Source organism: Agrilus planipennis, unplaced genomic scaffold, assembly GCF_000699045.2.
Source record: "Agrilus planipennis isolate EAB-ADULT unplaced genomic scaffold, Apla_2.0 scaffold188, whole genome shotgun sequence".
NCBI lineage: Eukaryota > Metazoa > Arthropoda > Insecta > Coleoptera > Buprestidae > Agrilus > Agrilus planipennis.
The window spans coordinates 583204-605333 of NW_020442403.1; the positions used below are offsets into that span (position 1 = coordinate 583204).

The following is a 22130-nucleotide window of genomic DNA, read 5'->3' on the forward strand; positions in this document are numbered from 1 at the left end:
ATGTCGCGTGACGCGTAACGCTATATTGCATAACGTTGCACTTTTCAGTTTTATATCCTAGTAAATTTCTTTCTTATCGCCGCTAAAGAAGATTCACTTCAAAAAGTTAATAAGAGAAGTGTGTATGTCCCGGAACTCAGACAAAAACAACACTTCTCCCTAATTTTAACTAATTTTTAGTAAATATTCACTAAGCTTCACAGTTGTAAAAATAGCTCTCCCTATTAATGAATATTTACTGAGTTAATTTGCAAAAATTGAAAACTTGAGTAATTAATGAATTGTAAATTCTAATTACATAAATCAGTGAAACTATATCTAAATTCAGAGGAAGGAAACCGTAAAATCGGCCTGAAATAGAACCGAAGTCCGTCCGTGTGGTGCATGAGCATTCTATCCGTGAATCAACTAATGGCTTGAAAAAATTGCTAATGCATCAAATCTATTGTATTTCGTAATAATGTCGATTTTAGTTTAAACAACTTTTACTGAAAAAAGGGGGAATTATTTAACTGACTGATAACATCAATACAAAATCATCGTCATCATAGAATGGTAAGTCCTAAGACTGGTTGGACACGTACCTCCACTTTTTTCTATCCTAAGCTAATCTTCGCATTTTCTAAAACTAGAACAACCCCCATCCTTAACTATTTGCGAACAGTAATCTAATCTAGGTCTACTTCTACCCCTACTAACATTTTTGCCTCTAATAAGTCTCTGATTAGATCTTCATGCCTGAGAAGGTGTCCTACCAATCTATCTCGCCTATTTCTTATTGACTTCCATAAAATCCTCTGTTCTGTTTAGGCAATCTAAAGCAGATTTTTAACATCACATTCCTAAATCCACTCTATCTTATAATTATATTACAAACATATTGATGTCGAATACACTTTTGTAACTATTGTTACCGCTAGATGCCTTCAGTTGTAGAAGTTTTGGCTTTCGTGTCCCCATTTCATTTATTCTTATCTTCTCTTCTAAGTTAAATACCTGTTATATTAACGTTGATTGGCCTTATCGTTAGATTTAATCTGTGTTGCAGTCTACAGTTGGTATACCGATAGATAACGTCGGTTGTGTTGTTGATTCTCGGTATCATAATCTAGAAAAGTAGTGCTTTAAATGCGTCATGGAGTCGATGGTGTTTTTACATTAAAACAGGTCCCATTCATTTACCAGCAAACTGTTATTACTTCTTCAGTTAAGCCTTGTATGGGATACAAAAACCGCGAGACTAGGTACTAAACTTATTGATTTAAATGCTGAAACGTCCTATGTAGGATGCCTATTTTTCCAGACGACTAGCGAATAACTGTAACGTTTCTTGACGCTTCCTTCTTGCGATGCAGCTATAAAACCTAAATGACTATTTACAGGGTGTCTGGGAAATGTCGAATTCATTCACTCGATTAATTTGGTAAAATAATATTCCCACATCTATAGTATTTGTTTAGCTCATGAGAATTGAAGAGGAAATGGAATACACTACGTTGAACATTAAAATCAATGAAATTGTGTTTGTCTTGTAATCACCCACCAACAGTTAACTTAATGAATTTTTGATTCCTTATCTACCTCTTCTTACCTATAAGACCCTAGTTTGACGGGAAATACCTTATCATTGTCATAAGATCATCACTCCGAAGCTGCTTGTACATCCACGGTCACTTCTTCCTTTCCTGTAGCGATCTCCTTGATTTTCCCGAAAGCTAGAACATCCCACATTTCTAACTAGATGCGGACAGTAATCTAATCTAATTCTTCCTATGTCCTTTTTTGCTCCTGTTTTTGACTTTAATGTATTTCTAAAACATTTTCGCTCTCCTTAACCTTACTGACTTCCACAACGCCCTCAGTATTCCTACTTTTTTCAATACCTTCTAATTTCTGAGCTCCAATATCTCATAGATTGACGGGAATACCTTATTGTTGTCATTAGATCATCACTCCGAAGCTGCTTGTTCACCCACGGTCACTCCTTCCTTTCCTGAAGCGATCTCCTTGATTTTCCCGAAAGCTAGAACATCCCACATTTCTTACTAGATGCGGACAGTAATCTAATCTAATTCTTCCTATGTCCTTTTTTGCTCCTGTTTTTGACTTTAATGTATTTCTAAAACATTTTCGCTCTCCTTAACCTTACTGACTTCCACAACGCCCTCAGTATTCCTACTTTTTTCAATACCTTCTAATTTCTGAGCTCCAATATCTCATAGATTGACGGGAATACCTTATATTATTGTCATTAGATCATCACTCCGAAGCCGCTTGTAGAAGCACGTTCACTCCTTCCCATCCTGAGGCGATCTCCTCGCTTTTCCCGAAAACTAGAACATCCTATATTTTTAACTATATGCAGACAGTTATCTAATTTATGCCTTTCTGTGACCTTTTTTACTCCTATTTTGATTTTAATGTATTTCTAAAACATTTTCTCTCTCCTTTTCCTTACTGACTTCCACAGAGCCCTCAATATTCGTACTTTTTCTCATACCTTCTCATATGTAGCTTCTAATATCAAATCATTTCTGATCTTTTCTATTCGTATTATTTTTATCAATTCGGCTATAGTTCTTCCCACCATCCTATCTCTCTCTTCTAGTTTTTCCAATGTCTCCCCGTTTATAACCTTTTCCATTCACGAAGTCTTTAACACAATTTCTTAAACGTTTCTAAACAAGCACTTTTCGTAATCCTTTTCGAATTCCTAATTTCACCGTTCACGACCACGAAAGTGATTTTGTTTTAATGCTTTTTATTAGATACCTATGAGCAGTCAGTGAGTAGACAACAATTCTATAATGAGTTCCTTCAGTATTAGGATACGCCCATGATTATACTTAATAGTTGTATCTACGTACAAATGTACATGTAGATTCTACCTGGTCTATTTATTATATTGGTTATCTGTTAGAAAAACCGTTTTATTGACTTCATAAATAGAAATTTTTATGCTTTGACACAATTCAGTTGACACCCTGTGTACTTAATAGTGTTGAGACGAAGAAATAACGTCTTCTCGCGTTACTATCCTATATCACGGCAACACCAACGCCGTACAGTAAGTGTAAAGTTTCCCCGTACAAAAGAGATCGAGGAAATGAAGTTGTGTGGTGTGTGATGTCGTAGCCCAATATATGGATCTTTGTGTCAATGCTATAAGATTTATCGCGCCGAATTCTGTGTATAAAGATTTTTAGGGAAAATTAACGAGCTGCATTTACAGCTGGACTGTTACGTATACACTGTACATACATACATACATACATACATACATACACACACATATATTGACCGACATTTAAGCGTGCATATGCAACCATGGTTAAATGCATTTAAGTTTTATAGGAAAAAAATGATAAACATGAAATCGATAACCTTTCTCACCTTTCTCACTCGAATCAACAAACAACTGGTTCATTTACGTAATAACACAATGCAATGCCTGATGTTTGATAATAAATACGTATACATGCATGTGTTCATGGAACTTGGCAAAAAAAGTTATAGACGAATCAGTTGGCATAAACAGTAGCGTTACTGAAGGGTCCAACTTCTGAATTTCCCCACATAAGCATGGGAAAATAGGGTAATAGTGGCGAGGTAACATGTGCCTAGATTCTATTGGTTATCAGTACTGCTCATGCGCACTACCTGAATTACTTCTGACGATTACCTGGCGCAGAAAAATCTAGGTACCATTGTTATAATAACAATACTTTATTCTCTGCGTCCTATATTCCTATATGTCTACTGTATCAATATCACTATGTTATAATGAAACAAAAACTAACTCGGTCCCCAACCTAACATATATAAAATTCAATATCTAGTAATCTTTTCATTAAAGCCGTTCGTACAGGTCGACTGACAAAAAAATTTATACATTGGCATTGTTTTAGTAGTCAAGTATCTGCAAACAGAATAGTATTTTCTCTATCCCAACATTTTGTCTACAGTTTAATAAACATATTCCGTTGATTTACCTGTTTGGTTGTCCCAATACTTTTCATTTTGTACTATATGTACATATGTTTCAAGTTTAAGTGGTGTTTGGGTATTGATAATAAAAAAGACAATGGAAAACGGAACATTTGCAAGTGTTTTTTTGATCTATTCACTAAGAATGAGCTGTATCTAATTTATATTAGTTTATGAAGCCTTAAATACCGATGTTACATATACGTCACTGGTACAAAATGTAATTCTTTTGAGAATGTAATGAGTTCATGACTTGATTACAGCGAAAAATAATTAGCAGTAACACACAAAAATGAGAATGTAATGCATACAATTGTTTTATCAAAGCTTTAGTGACCTAAAATGTACTGTTCAAGTCTATTTTTAATCGCTTATTTGTCGAATTACTTACTTATCTTTGATCTTAATTGAGTAAATTATTTCGGTTGCAACATTTGTATGAAATGGTTTGGTAACATAAATATGAATTAATAACATTGCGAAAGCTAGGGACAGAGGAAAACCGGAAACACGACATATGCATGTACGAGGGTTCGTTTTTAAGTTCGCAGAATGGGTAGGTAGGTCATTAGTGAGGGTACTCATTCGAGTGATTACGAATTAAGCAACTCATTATTAGTATAAATACCAAATTTTATCGTAATTGGGTCAGTAGTCTTTGAACTGTCGTCGACGAAACAAGTCGATGGGGAACAAATTGTGAAATTTGGAGAAAATACTGCGCTGTTACAAAGTTCTTTGCCAAGCAAGGAAAATCAATTCAAACCCCAATGGAAGAGATGTTATCCGTTTACGGGGACTTTTCCCTAGGTAAAACCATGGTTACAAGTGGCGTACCCTCTTTAAGCAAGGCAAGGATTCTCTTGAAGGCGACCCACGTCCAGGGCCGGCCGATCGAGGTGACCACTCAAAAAATCATTCAAAAAATCGAAAAATTAACACTGGAAGATGCTTGACTTAAGAAAAAATAGCTCGCAGAAATGGTACGAGTGTCAGATACAACCATTTTTAAAATTCTTCACGACCATTTTGGCATGACGAAAGTCAGCGGAAGATGATTATAGAGAATACTCACTTCCCCTCGAAAACAATAGCGTGGGGAGTGTTCTCGCGCGTTTTTGGACCTTTGTAGTGAAGATACAAATGGAGTATTGAATCGAATTGTTACTGAGGACGAAACTTGGGTTCATCATTATGAACCTGAGTCCAAACAGAACTCTATGCAGTGGCACAAAAAAGGCACACCATCACCAAAGAAATTTAAGGTGTTGCAGTCAGGCCGGGAAAATTATGGCGATAGTCTTTTGGAACTCAGAGGGGATCTCATTATAAAGATAAAGATGTCTCCATAACCGAAGAATACAATGCTTCAATCCTGGGGCGGTTAAAGGAAGCAGTCAAAGAAAGAAGAATAGGAAAATTGACCGAAGGTATCTTCCTTCTTGCGCCTGTTCACAAAAGCCGTGTTGCCCTGCAGAAGGTGGGCTTCGAAATTGTGGCTCACCCACCCTACAGTCCTGACCTAGCACCCAGCAATTATTACCTATTCCCAAACGTGAAAAAAGTCTTCGTGGGAAGAAATTTTCAAACGACAAAGAAGTGAAGGATGCAGTTTCAACGTAGTTTTCGAACAAAATCAATGTATAAGGGTAGCAGGTGAAAAATAAATTTGTACTTTTATTTCCACTTCTTACCCCTCATTCCGCGAAATTACAAACGCCCTCTCGTATGTATATATTCAGAGTATCAATGTTGTCTTGCAATGTGGCGGAAATATTCTTAAGTCGATTCAAAAATTTATTAGATGGAATTCGTGAAAATATTCCTGATATTTACGAAATTGATTAATGATAAAGAAAGGTCTTACCAGATTTCTATATCAAAGGCTCGTTGCATTTAATATATTTATCATTTACGTAAAAATATCATGCACATGTTCGAAGAAGTCTATTATTGATAGGAAGGAATGCGCGTATGTATACGCACCGAATATACATAATTAAATTTCTAATTAATGACGGTGTGAGAGATGAAAAATAGCGACGTTAATTCCTAGAAAATCGATAGTATTCGCGACCGAGCACAATTTTCGATTAATCGGCTAATTTAATTACGTTACGGATTTAAAATAATTATAAATGCAAATCTTTAATTATGCTATTAAATTTATAAATTAGTGTTTTTCAGCGTCATAATCATATGCATGTAAACTGAAGCTTGCAGTTTAAATTTGCTACTAATTTCAACACTAAAACATATGCTTCACGCCAATGCGTATCTACTTTTCATCTATAAATAATATAAATCAAATTGTAACAACAAGCAATTTATTATTTATTAGATAAACTGGTTTTTTCTAGCGGCTTCCTTCGCGTTGATATCCTTAATACGTGTTAAAGATCATCGACGACCACATAAAACTAATTTTTTCTATCCCTCGGGAACAGTATTTTTCTTCTGGATAAAAGGTACCCTATGCCTTTTTCTGTGCCTCTGGCAATATGTGTACAAAATTTCATGGTAATCGGTTAAGTAGTTAAGACGTGAAATAGAAACAAACAAACAACTAACAAACACATTCGCATTTATAATATTAGTTAGGATAACCGATCGTTAGCTTGAAGAGGGTTTGACTCTAGTTCTAATTTAAGATTAAGATTAACTAACATTCAACCCTATCACGAAAAAGGTTTTTGCAAAAAAGAAACTATAAAAGTTGGAGTTGTGTAAAAGACAGAATAAGCCTGAGATTCTCATAGAAGTTTGGTCTCACAATGCACTTACTGTAGGTAAGATTATATACAATACTTTATTGTTAACCGTGACTGACGTGCTCCCTCTCCATTTTATATAAGTACGCCCCTGGTATTGATTGTGGGTAATTTTTATTATGAGTAACGGTAATAAGAAATAAAACATCAAAGAAACACTTTTTGTAAGAACACTGCTAAACAAAAGCCTACCGACTGAAGGGTTTAATCGTTGAAAATGCGAGGTAATTTAGTTCCAGACGCTTAACCGTTTTACTTTCTGCAATGGATCCGATCAATCGAGTCCATGAGTGTATCAAGAACAGCTGTTCTGTTCCTGAAGGCCCTTCAGCGTATAACGGGTCATGATTAAAAGTGTTTGTTCTTTGAAGGCCCGACAAAATGCATTATTTTGAAAACAGATCGTTAAGTTTCTCTCAGCAAACTAAACGACATCAACTAGACCCCACGGTTCTGTTTTAGGAATCCGTATTGCAATTTTAAATGTATGTTCATCTGTAGGTATGTCATGGAGCCACCATTTAAGTGAAATCAAACTAGGTACTCAAAATACTTGTCAATTTGTGTGACAAAAAAGAAAATCCTCTTTGGAAACACGTTTGATTTTATTTTTCTTCCTGTTGCACATGCGTGGGAGAGGAAGATAGTTTCTACTTCTGCCCCATCGTAAAATATTTGCGTGAGCGACCTGATGGTGTGTAATTCTCGACGGGAATGAGCTAGTAAATACGTAAGAACATTTATGTTCTTGGTTAAACATTTATAGAAAAAATGTGTAGATAATATGCAAATACAGCAGTTTTTGCCTGTATACTATTTCAGTAGCAGCAAATACCCACTTGACGGCGACACACTGCCTGTATTTGGATGTTACTGTAAATAGATTTTCGGCTTGTTTGAAAAGTGGATCGTAATCCTTTTTACGACATGCCTTATTAATAATGATACCCTACAAGGACCAATGTCGTCCTCATCTGAATACCCTATTTCATCCCCTACTTAGCCTGATCTGACCCTAACGCTTATTTTCAACTTCAGTAGCGGCAAATACTCACTAGATGGCGACACACTGCCTGTACTTGGATATTGCTGTAAATAGATTTCTGACTAGCTTGAAATCTGGATCATACTTTACCAGTCGAACGAACTAATGTGCACCCCAGAGAACCAACCAACTCTACGTTGACGATCGCTGAGAGCCTCTTCACACTGAAATACCAGCACGAACTCCTCGACGTTTCTCATTCATATGACGTCAATTAATGAAACTAATTTACGCTTTCGAGCGGGGCTCTTTGAGGCTGATAAATCAGTCTTGCCCGAAACGTCTACCATTATACCTAACCGACTTGTTTTCGATGTAGTTACAGCTTGTACTTACACGAACGTGTGGTAAAAAGCCGCTTTTCCTTTGTACTGCGATCCTGTTGATAAATATGCGAACAATGAAAGGAAAAGTTAAGTATGACATTATCGCACGCCGAAATTTTGATTAATAATATTATGCCGGCTGCATTCTATTAGTGCAAAAGGTAAACAAGCTTTAAAAAAAATGTTTTAAAAGCAGTAAGCAGGATGTTGAATAATTGAGTTTTTTATTAATTCCTTTGTTGCCTACATATTTCTTGTGATTTTAAATGCGATCAAAAAATAAAGGAAAATCATCGCGTGATAATCTGTGTCAATTTTATTTTGATATATTGAGAAAATATGTAAGAAATTGATATGTATTGTATGTAGATAGATATTAAGTTAAACTGTCGTCAATATGTATTTTTTTTTGGTAATTTATAAAAAGAGAAATAGGTAGATAAGAACTAAAAAGGCTATTGAATCAGATTTGATAGTGATGTCAGACGTATTAGCACAAAAAAATTTCAAATTGCATTAAAAGTAACAAGAACATTCTGCAAAATGTTATTTTGGTGGAGGCGCAAGGTCATAATGTGCTTGCAGCATTCCTGGACTAGAATCTACTAAGCCTATACTATCTGACTACTAATAGTATAAGTCTACTTGTGTCGTTAGCCCGATTATATTAACGTTTAGCCGATTTTGAAAAATAGAATCAATTCCAAAAATTTATCGCTTCAGTTATTAGAAAAAAGAAAAATTAGTGCTAGCTTGATATCAAAATCGTACTACATAGCACGAAGGTTTAGTAAGAAGTATATATATTAGAAACAGGAACAGGAATAAGGAGGGGTTTTACAGTTTTAGGGAAAATGCAAACATTAACACATCAGAGTAGGATAGATTGGAGGTGCGTGTCTGACTGACAACCCTATTATATACTGAGCCTAACTGAAGTGGTGGTTTAAACTTGAAGCAGTTTTTTTCAAAATCGGCTTTAAATCTCGTCCAGGTAACTATTCCGAGATAAAAATGTTCAGTCTCTCAGTGTCTCTGAAAGAGAGACTCGAGTCTCCGTCTCTCATCGAGTCTGTTTAGCGTTTCTGAACGAGAGACTCGAATCTCTGAATGAGAAACTCGAATCTCTGAACGAGAGACTCGAATCTCTCAATAAGTGGTGTCGCGATAGACATGGTTGAAATTTTGTAAGTTCAACATATTTCAGAGATGCCAGTCTTTCTACGAGAGACTCGAGACTCTCAATTTTTCAGTCTCGAATCTCTGAATTAACAATTTTATCGTTCGAGTCTCTCATACAGAGACTGTGAGAGATCCATAGAAACACCTAGGCAATAACTCAGAGACTGTGAAAGACTGTGAGAGACGATCTCGCTGGCGCTGAAAGATTTTGAAAGACTCTAAGAGGCTGGAGAGAGACTAAAAATTTATGTCTAGGGTATGCTGCACATGTTTTCTTTCATGTGACATAATAGTTGTTATCTATCAACAATAAGAATAATGTGATGAAAAAATAAACTGGTAATTCGGTATTGAACCTTCTGTTTTTTAAAACCGCTTGCTATGAGCTAAAAATTGCCGTGTCACGTCGACAACTGTAAATGCATTTCGGTTATCGCAAAAGCGCCACGGTTCTGGTTTATACTTGAAGTAACTACATTCATTGCCTGTCACGAACCTATATTTACGGGTGGAGCTTCAAACGCATACATCATTGTAACCTATGCAGCGCTTTCCCATGAATCTTCTTCGATTGCAGCTTAGGGCAGTGAAACACTGTCGGGTGTGGAACGGTCGCTAACTGCGATCGTTTCAACGGTACACCACCGTGAGGCCGTAGTGAAGACTCCTTTATACGATGATAAAAGCCCTAACCGATCTCGAGACGATTTTTATAAATCAATGTTATATCCTCTCGTTATTTACTTACTTGACTCACACATATAGTGTAAAAATATATAAAGATAAGTACGCATTGTATATACACACCTTGCTGCAGCTAATCTGTAGTGACGATGATTATTTTTTACATTCGCGTTATTATAGGGTTTATACATTTACCATAAGTAAGAAGTACATTTCCTCTACCCATAAGGTGTCCCATCACAGTGTTTTTGTTTGTAAAATATTCCACGATTATAAAGTAATTCGACTTTTTTATATTTTTTCAAGTTTTAAAATCGTAAACGAAAGATTACGTAAATGGTTAAAAAAAATCTCGGACACTAAAAATTGCTTTAACAGATTCAACTGCTTATTTCCGAAGATTTAGTCAATTTAATTCAGCCCATTAGTCCAAAATACTCACATATATAGTAGGAACCTATGAAGCATCGATATCAATGTGTATTTGTATTTAAAGTCAATTCTATCCACGTAGTTTTTTGTTCATTTGGTACAGATAAAATGAAATATTAAAATTGTATTGAATTTTAATTATTTCCCGTTTTTGAAGTCCCACAATTAAAAAAATGTGTTCAGTTTTTACAGGAAAGAAAGAAATTGAATAGAATTTTATCTACTTTTGAAAAATACTTTTTTCAACGCGTATTTCCTATAGCATCTAAAATTGAACCAACGTTTGTTCGGTGCAAATCCATTTCCTTTTTTTATATACGACAAACTCTCCAAAAGTAGTTGCTTTTCATCAAAACGGATGCTAGGAATGTGCGAATGAGTACCAGCAAAAATTCTCAGCGAAAATGGAATCGATTCAACGGCATGCTATCAAAATATTTACAAAGTACACACAATAGGAGGCTGCACCCAAACGTGGGAAATGAAGGAGTCCTTGACCAAACACACTGTCATCGAACAGCTGATTTCGAACCGTAAGTTCGCCGTTTCGGGTCAATAACTATTTGTTGGATATGTTGCCAAATACTCTTGTTTTCTGAGTATATCACACTATACAGTAAAAAATGAAAACATTGTATTGCTATGTTAATTACTTTCATTTTATTTGAATTTAATATCTATTTTTAATTAACCAAGAAAGGTTAATAAAGAATGAGACTTGATAATGAATTATTGTCAAAAAAGCACAGTGTTTAATCTGAAAGCTTTTTCTTTTTGCAGTAGGTAATTTAAGAGCTACCAACAAATGTGTATACATATTACAAAAATACTGGTATGCAAAGGAAGAAAAAGTAGGGAAAGAGCGAATATAAAGATAGGAGACGAAAAATAAGAAGAAGTTGTTAATTTTATGAGTCTAGGGAGTCAGATAAATCAGGACGGAAGGAGTAGTAAGAATATAAAGCAGAGGATATCGCAGGGTCGAGTCGCCTTCAATAAAAAGAAGTCACTTCTGTGCTCGTGAACGATTAATTTAGAAATTCGAAAAAGATTGTTAAAGGTGTATGTTTGGAGCGCAGTGCTGTATGGGTGCGATACATGTACGGCGTGCGAGTCGACAAAAAAAAGGTTAGAAGCGTTCGGAATGTGGTGTTACCTGCGAATGATAAGGATACCGTGGATAGAGAAGGTTAGAAGTGAAGAGGTATTAGAAATAATAGGAGAACAGAGGACTCTATGAAAATCAATAAAAAATAGGCGAGATAGATTGGTAAGATACCTTCTCAGGCATGAAGGTCTAGTCAGACTCATATTAGATGCAGAAACAGAAGTTAAGACAAGTAGAGGTAGTGTTCGCAAATGGTTAAGGGTGTGGGATGTTCTAGTTTTACGGAAATGCGAAAATTAGCTCTGGACAGGAAAGAGTCGAGGTGCATGTCCAATCAGTCTTAGGACTGACTACCTTATGATGACGATCATACATTACATGGATGCATACTGTAGAATTATTGCGAGGTGGCATTCGCATCATTATCGTATGTGAACAGTGCAAAATACGATGTGACAAGCTTCGCCCTGAAATTGTAGGGTACATCGTTGTAATATGTCGTCGTAGGTACGTACTTAAGACACAATACGTGCCGTAAGTCTTTGAATGTAGTTAATTTACAAGCAATCTCTAAATAATGTTCCTATTTCTATCAAGGCCAGAAAATAAAAATACTTTTTAGAGGATATTAACTAGTAGGGATACATAACGCGAGCAGTAATAAGAGCGTCATTTACAATTAGGTAATTGGAAGCAGAAAAACAAATTCTTTAATAAAAATACAAGTAGCAACGATAAAAAATAATTATGAAGCAATTCGAATAGGTAGAGACGAAGAACGGTTTTTATTTTTGACAGAAATTGTAAACAAATTTTATTCAAATCTCATTCTAATATTTCCTTTAAAACAAATAAAATAAATATGACATTTAGATGACTCTATTCAAAGTTTAATTGGCAACATTGAAATCACTGCGTGGTGATTTCTGCAGACTGTGTGAAGGCACTGACACCGTAATGTATTCTAAACTCACGGTAAACCCAGCACGCTACGATGACAAGATAGCTTATATTTTTAGTGGCCATTTGTAAACGAACAACACTGTAAGCAGAAATACATGAAAGGAGAGAGTGAGAAAGGTAATGCAGTAGGTTACGTAATGAATTGAAACACAATAACAACGAAAATTAATGCCATTAATTCAATCAGATGATTGGTGGACACCTGTGTAGATTACTACAGATGGAGCTTTGAAACAACACCCTCTTCGTAAATTATTCTCTTTTTTACTTACGTTAGGCCATTTACTGTTTACTATTTAGACATTTTTTGCCATTATCATTGATTTGATTACTAAAAATAAACTGCCGCTAAGCTTTCACCATTTTGATTAACTTTGTTGGCACAGTTAACTTATTAGAATTAAATTAATAACATTAAGTTCTTGCTCAGCGAATCTGCCATATTTGGATCGCAATTTTACTCTAATTCGATCTCATCAGCACTCCATAGGCAGTTTCGTTAAATCAACCAATAAACGTAAAGTTACTGTTGGTTTTGCAAATACTTCTAGTCTTGGTTTTGGTCTTGCGAGACGAACAAGACCAAAACTAACCCCAAGATGGAAAGAACAAAACCATAATTAAAATCGAGACCGAATATGCATCACCAAGACGAAATACGCAAGACTGAACGAAAAAGTTTTACTTTCGGTGGATTTATGGGTTAAACTATTAGAAGCAACTTTAAAATATTCTTTTCTTGGAACATAACATTTTTAGTATTTGAAACTGTCAGTTTGTTTTACTAAATTTTAATAGTAAATATAAAAAAAAGAACCTTTACCACTGTTTGGAATCAGGGATCTACAAAACTGTCCTCGGAGTGAATGTTCTTTGTTCCAAACTAATTTTTTCTATATTTTTTACTTCTTTCAAGTACCTTGTATTGTTTTGTTCGCTAAAAGGTCGGAGGAAAAGTCAATTTATCCATCGCAGGAAGGGGAAGGAAGTTCTCGAATTTTCATAACACCCTCAACTATAGACACTTTTTTCTTTAAAAGTCATCACAAGCTCGCATGTATGACACAAAAAAAAAAACCAAATCGGGACTATATCAAACAAGACCAAGACTAGAAGTATTTGAGCAATTCTGTAGTTGACGTTGCAGTTAATTATTTCTGTACGTTTATCAAAATTTTACATTATCCTTACTGCAAACTTTCGAAATTTTTCAGAGCAATTTATTACTAACAAACTTTGTTCTTGTCGCTGATGAAAGAAAAATTCATACTTGGTCGGGGTTTTCCCTAAGCGATCACATTAAAAAACTTGCTTCCAAAGGTACCTACTAAGGATTATACTATAAATTTCTATAAAAAATGAAAATACCGTTCTTTATGACTTTTTTATTATTATTAAAGTTCTGCGTAAGAGATCAAATTTCCTTTTTTTTTCGCGCCGAATAGTACTTGCCAAAAGCAACACAAAATCAACGTGGGTGGAAACACGTTATAAACTATTTAGAATCATAACACGAAGATAGTAGGCTGCGTTTACCGTTACCGTCAAGTTTTGCATAAATAACCCAATGTTTATCTTCTAAATGGTACACTGAGCTTATTTGTGTTTAATGTTTGTTCTTCTTTGTAATTTTGGTTGTTAGCATATGTATACTAGTCAACTTATTAAATAAAAAAAATGGCCAAGAACATCTTTACTCATCCGTGCTCCCACAAAGTCAAGGTGACCTGGTGGTGTAGATTATAAATACACGTGTATGACTCTTTCGGGTAATGAATAGCGCAACTGTTTGAATATCACGTAAAGTTTGACGAAATTTACATTTCAACTGTTTTACAGTGCATAATACTCTTAAAGCACTTTTCACTATACAGTAAATAGGAGTAGCAAAATAACTATATTACCATCTTCATCATCATAAGGTCAAATTATACAAAACTGCATAGGGGAATTACAAATCAAAACAGACACAAACGCATATGTAATAGACATATAGTACAGGGTAGACGCGATCTGCTGACAATTTGTCGAAATGGCAATTTTCGGATTATCGGTTGCTACTAACAGGTTACCTTTGAAGCCTGTTAAAGTAACTCCTTTTAGACATTTCCACCAGGGGTCACACGTGATGCGTGACGCGTGACTCTGGGATGCGTGACGATACATTTTTCGGTTTAATATCTTTAACATCATTATCGGCAATAGGAAGGTACTAGTCCTATTGTCGATAAAGATGTTTCTCTTAAAAAAAAATAAGAATTCTTGTTTATCACTCATTGGAAACTGGGGTCCGCAACTAATTTTTAAAAAATGCGCTTGCACGAGTCTTGGTGAAAAAAGCAAGCTAACACCTACTACTTATTTATTGTATCGGAATTTATAGTGCATCTGATAGATCACTGAGTAACTTATTGGATAATACAAAGTTTGATTTACGTGCATCTAAAACTAAAACGTTTTCCATTGAGGTTAAAAAAATTATCTTCTATGTTGTTTTGTCACGCCCTATTTCCGTTTTTCTTAGTAGGTCTTTTGGATAACGTGCTCGAGAACACACACGTTCAGGTATAATTAACTTACTTTTGATAAATACTAAACGATTCCGGTAATATGAAGAAGATAAGCTAGCATTTCATTTACCAAACGGAGTTGAGAAAGTAAAATTTGTACAATGGCGCGTTTCAAACACGAAACGTTACCATTGAAAGTTTCACGTTCGAGTGCATACCCATGGATTCGTTCCTTTTGCATTTTCCATGTCGTTATCACACTTTACTTACTTATATATGAAGTAGGCCGTTCGTGCTTTGCGACAGCGTGCAATCTTAACCCCAAAGGAGTTTAGGTTCATTCCGTACGACGAACAATAATCATAATTATAATATTTACGCTCAGACACAGAAATGGTACACAATGGAACAGATTGAGAAATTAGAAGATTTAGTAGGTAACAACGTTTACAAAGGAAAAGGGGGCAATCTAGAAGAACCGTATAAGGCTATATGCATGTTTTTAATAATTATATTGAGAGCTTAGTAAATCATATATAATAAAACCTCCTAATTACAGACAGGCAGTGAAAATTGCATGAAAATGTGCCCATTAAACGAGTATATGTCGACTATACTAGGGTCAATTGAAAAGTCCCCGGCCTGACACATAGATGGCGGCACCAGAACTAAATCCATATGATTTTCAGTTAGTCCTAACCTTCAAAAGACGCGTCTATAAATTTGACGGCTGTCGGATCATTAGTTTGTGAATTATAGCATTTTTAGTGAAGCAACTTTTGTTATTGTGAAAAAAATGAATAAAAAGGAATTTCGCGTGTTGATAAAATATTGCTTTTTGAAGGGAAAAATACAGTTGAAGCAAAAACTTGGCTTGATAACGAATTTCCGGACACTGCCCCAGGAAAATCAACCATCAAGGATTGGTATGCTAAGTTTAGATGTGGTGAAATGAGCACCGAAGACGGTGAACGCAGTGGACGCCCAAAAGAGGCTGTTACGGACGAAAACATTAAAAAAATCCACAAAATGATTTTGAATGACCGTAAATTGAAATTGAATGAAATAGCAGACACTCTACAGATATCAACGGAACGTATACATCACATCATTCACGAATATTTGGGTACGAGAAAGCTCTGTGCAAAGTGGGTGCCGCGCGGGCTCACTTTTGACCAAAAACAACGACGAGTTGATGATTCAAAGCAGTGTTTGAAGATGATCACGCGTAATAAACCCGAGTTTTTCCGTCGATATGTGACAATGGATGAAACATGGCTCCATCATTTCACTCCGAAGTCCAATCGACAGTCATCGGAGTGGACTGCACACGATGAACCCGCTCCAAAGCGTGCAAAAACGCAACAGTCGGCTGGCAAGGTTATGGCGTCTGTATTTTGGGATGCGCGTGGAATAATTTTCATTGACTACCTTGAAAAAGGAAGGACCATCAACAGCGACTATTACATAGCGTTATTGAACCGTTTGAAGGACGAAATCGCCGAGAAACGACCGCATTTGCAGAAAAAGAAAGTCCTGCTTCACGAAGACAATGCACCGTCTCACAAGTCAGTAAAAACGATGGCAAAAATTCATGAATTGGGCTTCGAATTGCTTCCGCATCCACCGTATTCTCCAGATCTGGCCCCCAGCGACTACTTCCTGTTCTCAGATCTCAAAAGAATGGTCGTTGGGAAAAAATTTTCGTCGAATGAAGAGGTGATCGCCGAAAGTGAGGCCTATTTTGAAGCAAAGGACAAATCGTACTACAAAAACGGTATCGAAAAGTTGGAGGATCGCTATAATCAGTGTATCACCCTTGAAGGGAATTATGTTGAATAAAAAAACCGAATTTTGCAAAAAAAAATGTGTTTTACTATTTTAGGCCGGGGACTTTTCAATTGACCTGTTATAACTGAGTAATGTAACATTTGCTCTGTTGTTTTCCATTGGTTTCAATAGCAAAAGTGATTAGACTAATGACCGCCGATTATTAATCGAGATATTTATAATTAAAACAAAAGAAATACCCCTAATCCTATCTAATATTATAAATACGAATGAGAGCTTTTTTGTTTGTTTGCTGTTATTTTACCCCTTAACTACTCAACCTATCATGATGAAACTTTGTAGACACATTGTCAGGGGTACCTTTTATCCAGAAAAGATACTGCTCCTGAAAGATAGAAGAATTTGCTTTATGTGGTCGTCGATGATCATTAATACGTAGTTAGGACATCAACGCGAGTGAAGCTGCAGGTAAAACCTATCATGAAATTTTGTACACATATTGTCAGGGGTGCAAAAAAGGACGTAGGGTACTTTTTATCCTGAAAAAGAATACTGTTCCCGAGGATAGAAAAATTAGTTTTATATGGTCGTCGACGATCTTTGCCAAAGTGAGCGAAGCCGCTGGTTAAAACCTAGTAATTTGATAATTTCCCTCTGCTCTGTCTATGGAAATTCGCTCGTTTTATTTATTTTTTAGAATATATCGTGGCAAATGGATGCTGAACCCTCCATCGTGTGTGTAATCGGCCATCTATTGACCGCCCGTTATCAGTTTTCATCCGATATTGCCAATATTTATTGTCTTTAAACTTTTAATCTTGATTATTATTCATTCAAACAAGATTCAGTTCGAGTACATTTCCAAGATTTTTGACATTCTTCGGAGGTGGTTGACACAAAGAAAAGGGAAAGTTGTGACACCGTCATTTCGATTATGTAAAATGCATACTGACGACAAGTATATTGGTTGTTCTTACACATTTTTCGTATTTTATTTGACTTTTATTGAAAGTGATTAGGACAAGCTGAAGTCAATGCTCAGTAGTATATAAATATATTTGCGTGTACGTGTATGTGTTTGAATGGTTTGAACACATAGATAAATACATGTGAAAGTATCACCACATACGCCCTTAGTTTAGTACCTACTGAAAGCTTATCTTTGTTGTCGTAGGAACCCTATGCCGTGAGTTCCCATACTAATCTAACACGGTTGGATTGCGATTTTTGTTCGTATTTGTTAGCGTGCAATAGTGCAGGTGTTCTTTACGATCATTTATTGCCCAGTAAAGTTCACGATACAATACAGCTTTGTTTTTAAAATTTTACATGAAAGGGATGCCATTGCCGCGGAACGGAACGGTCGGAGGAGCTATAACGAATTATTAAAGTAGTAGTTTTGCTGATTTTTTATTTACGGTTAAGTGACAGTAAATTTTATATTACTTAATCAGTAGTTAAAAACGTTCATTGACAGTAAAAAAAGGCTTTTTAGTTGAGTTTAGTGATGGACAAAGCAAGACCAAGACCAATGCTGTCCCTTTTCGTCTTGGTTTTGTTCAAATACTTTTAGTTTTGGTTTTGGTCATAGTTTTGCTGATATAGTCCCGGTTATGGTCTTTGTCTTGCTGATGTAGTCTCGGTCATGGTCTTTATCTTGATGATATAAGTTTCGGTCATGGTCTTTGTCTTGCTGATATAGTCCCAATCATGGTCTTTGTCTTCCTGATATACTCCCAGTCATGTCTTGCGATATAATGTTGATCTGGATCTTGGTTTTGCGAGCACAATAATTGTCTTAAATGCTGAAATTTTCTGTTATTTATGCAGGTATGTCATGACTTTTGAAGAAAATAGTACGATAGTTGTGAGAGTCATGAAAACTGGAGAACGTATCCTTCCTACAACGCATAAATTGTCCTTTTAGCAAGAAAAGGAGTGCAAGGTACTTGAACGAATTTAAAATATCAAAAAAAAATGTTGGTCTCTGTAATTCCAGACATAGGAACAAAGAACACTTACTTCGAGGACATTTTTTTTTTCTTAAGCAGTGGTAAAGTTTCTTTCTTTTTATATTTAGTGTTAAAAATTAATACAACATACTAAATACGTTTTGTTCTAAGAAAAGTATATATTAAAGTCGCTTCAGATAGTTTAACTCATAAATCCAAGTAATAATTATTCGTTTAGTCTAGTGTATTTGTTCTTAGCTTTGCACATTTGGTTTTGGTTTTAGACTTGATGTTGTTGGTTCGGCCTTAGTCTTACTAGTTTAAAGACAGTCTTGGTCTCACATATAGAACGCATTGCAACAAATTAGTTACTTATGACACATTCGCCTTATTTTTGAGTATGTACATTTAAGATTGAGCTAAGCGATGTTATGATTTCTTATTGGACTGATTCGCACAGATTATGACAAATTTAATCTCTGAATAATTTTACAATAATTAATTTCTACATTCATGCCTTCTTCTGTGTCCTCTTTACAAACAATCCCTTATCAATGGCATGCTGATGGCGTTGCAGCTATTTATTAGAATTCAGCTTAATAAATCTCTCCCCGGTCCGTAAATCCCCTCTAATGATCATAGAGTAAAAATAGTTAGGTAATTGTTTTTCTTATGTAGCCTTTATCTATGTTTACTGTTCAAAAGATAGGCATCTAAACCACTTAACGGAGGTCAAATATACATCGTCTGAAGTAACAATTTTCCGCGCAACTATCTCCATTATTATCTCCATTGTGTGTAAATTGTAGCCTTTAAGAAAATATACGAGCGTGTCGCTTGGTGTCATAAGATCCTTTTTTTTTGTTTTTAAAAAATTTTTGCTAATTGTGATTTATTATTGAGGTGAAATATTCTTTTCTTCTCACGTAATAGATCGCGATGAGAACAGGATAAGGAGCAAGATTTACAGTTTTATGTTTTTAAGATTATTTACAACACATTTGAATTAATGTAGTCTGCTAATTTTGTAACTTACTTCATCCATTGAGAAGGGTATCTGAGCGTTAAAATTTTAAAAAAGATTCTTCAGAAAATTGATAGAGTTGGCCTCTACTATCTGAAAGTTGATCATAATGATATTTTAGAACAAACAGAATAGCTCAAAACCCCAACGCCAAAACAAGACACTGTAGTTGTCCGAAGCACTTTTCGGTAACAAAGTTACCTTCTTCAGGGACTGAAGTAAACTAGTGTGANCTCGGAAACAGTTTTTTTTTTTGGATAAAAAGTACCCTATATCCTTTTCTGTATCCCTGACAATGTGTGTATAAAATTTCATGATCATCGGTTGAGTGGTTAAGGCGTGAAATAGTAACAAATAAAAGATAACAAATACTTTTCCAAACGTATTTTCTATTTGTAAAATTAAAAATACATTTTTGCCGTTGAATTCAAGGGACTTAAATTTAACGTTGCTATAGCAAAATGGTCACCATAACCAAGGTCGTAATAAACGAAATCCACTGTATTGAATTGTAATTAATTATTGGTTGGCGAATTTTTAATGAGAGGGTTGAATCGAAATCGTTGAAACGAGCCTATAACGTTTATAGACACTAAAAGTATGCAAGGTGATAAACTCATCATCGTTAATCATAATCTGTCATTATCTTATATTAAAAAAGTTCTGGACGGCCGGATCGAAACTGGGTATCTAGCCCATTACTTTAAATATTCAGTAAGTCTCCAATTTTGGTATTTTCTTCAGTTGGTATATTTTGTTTCAGGTTCTTATAATAAGAAGCCAGTCGAAATTCAAACTCCTAAGCGCATCACGGACCTTCCAGAAAAACTGCTTATGTCTGGCATCAACTTGCCTGGTAAGTTTAATATTATAATTACTAACGATGCACTTGCACCATATTTAGATACTGTTTTTATTATTTTTGGTGTATACTTTTAAAATTTCAAAATTAAATGAAAACGTTTTAATTGCTGTAGTTTTTTATTTTATTTCCTGTGCACGTATTATTGTGTGTTGCAAGAGAGATTGTAATAATGTAATTACCATCAAAGGTAGGTATCAGCACATTTCTTTTAAAACGAAATTCGCATAAAACCTCAACAGATTTAATTTTCACTTTTCATCATTTTCGAAATTAATCTGTTCAGATAGGATTGTAAAAGATTAGTAGTAGTAGTAAAATTATTCATAGTTATATAAAAAGTGTTATTTTTGTTGATATTTTTACAGTAGTAACTTGTAGAAATAGAAGTTAGTATGAACAATAAGTTTGTATACAATTTAGTTCAAATGCCTTAAATTAAGTTTTTTTGAACAGTTTCTTGTTCACTCTTCCAAATATTTACTGCTTGCAAGTGAGGCAAGACAAGATGAGACCACACGTTAGAGAGCATTATTGTACCTGTTTTATGTAGGGAGATATTTTTTATTGAGTGCATGAACTCCCATTTCTTATGCCGGTTAGAAAAAGTTCTGACTTGCAGATGGCGTGATTTTATGTCGGGAGTTGTGATATAAATTGTCGCACCAACAACTACATAATAACGTTAATGAGACAAGACTAAACGCTGTCATGCATCACGTAATAACACTTCCGGAAGTGGCAAATATTACGTGCTACACATAGAGTGGGCGATGAAAATGTCAATAACGGAATCTAGTTACTCTTTAAAATTAATCGGATCGCGATTTTGATCTTATAAGATCTCATCAGCAGTATTTATCGAGAAATCGAAGAAGCTTCTAAAGAACAAGTTTATGTAATATCCAAATAGAGGTATTGTATCGCCATCTATCTATTTATCTGAACTTGCCTAACTAAGTCAATAACGTAGCTTACGTTCCTGATAAGCACGTAGTTAAATTAATTAATAATAATGTTTAAATTATTAGTTCGAAATGGTGAAATAAAAGATAAAAATAGCGATCTGCGCCTAGCATCTTTAAACATCTTGAACCACTTTATCAGGCGAAAGCTCCAGCTTTTTATCCCTTGATTGAGAGCTTTTTCAAAGGAATTGTCTAGTTAAAAAATAAATTACAAAAGTTCATGTACAATATTTGATCAGGGAGATAATCGAAATTAATATAATAAGTAAAATGTTTAATTAGTTAGGATAATACGTGATGCCCAAATTAAATGTTAATATTTCCTATAAGGTTGCTTTATTTCCATATTTATTTATAGATAGTGTACTTTTAATTATCTAATTTCCATAGTAAGCACCTAATTAACACTATTAAAATTCATTCTTTAATTAAATTAGTACTTAGTAGGTAAAAATAGGTCATTACTCCTTCTACACACATTTTTATACTATAAAAGGAATTCCTTATACGAGAACTGTTGATTAA

General features: G+C 35.0%; 1 protein-coding gene across 2 annotated transcripts in view; it reads left to right on the forward strand.

Annotated features, from left to right (window-relative positions):
- Positions 1–22130, forward strand: part of LOC108740277 — a 268416-nt gene that overhangs the window by 237350 nt on the left and 8936 nt on the right. For both annotated transcript variants that reach the window (XM_025980139.1, XM_025980140.1), the window contains exon 5: positions 20539–20631. In XM_025980139.1, the coding sequence (XP_025835924.1) occupies positions 20539–20631 (93 nt within the window). The remainder of the gene's footprint in view (positions 1–20538; positions 20632–22130) is intronic.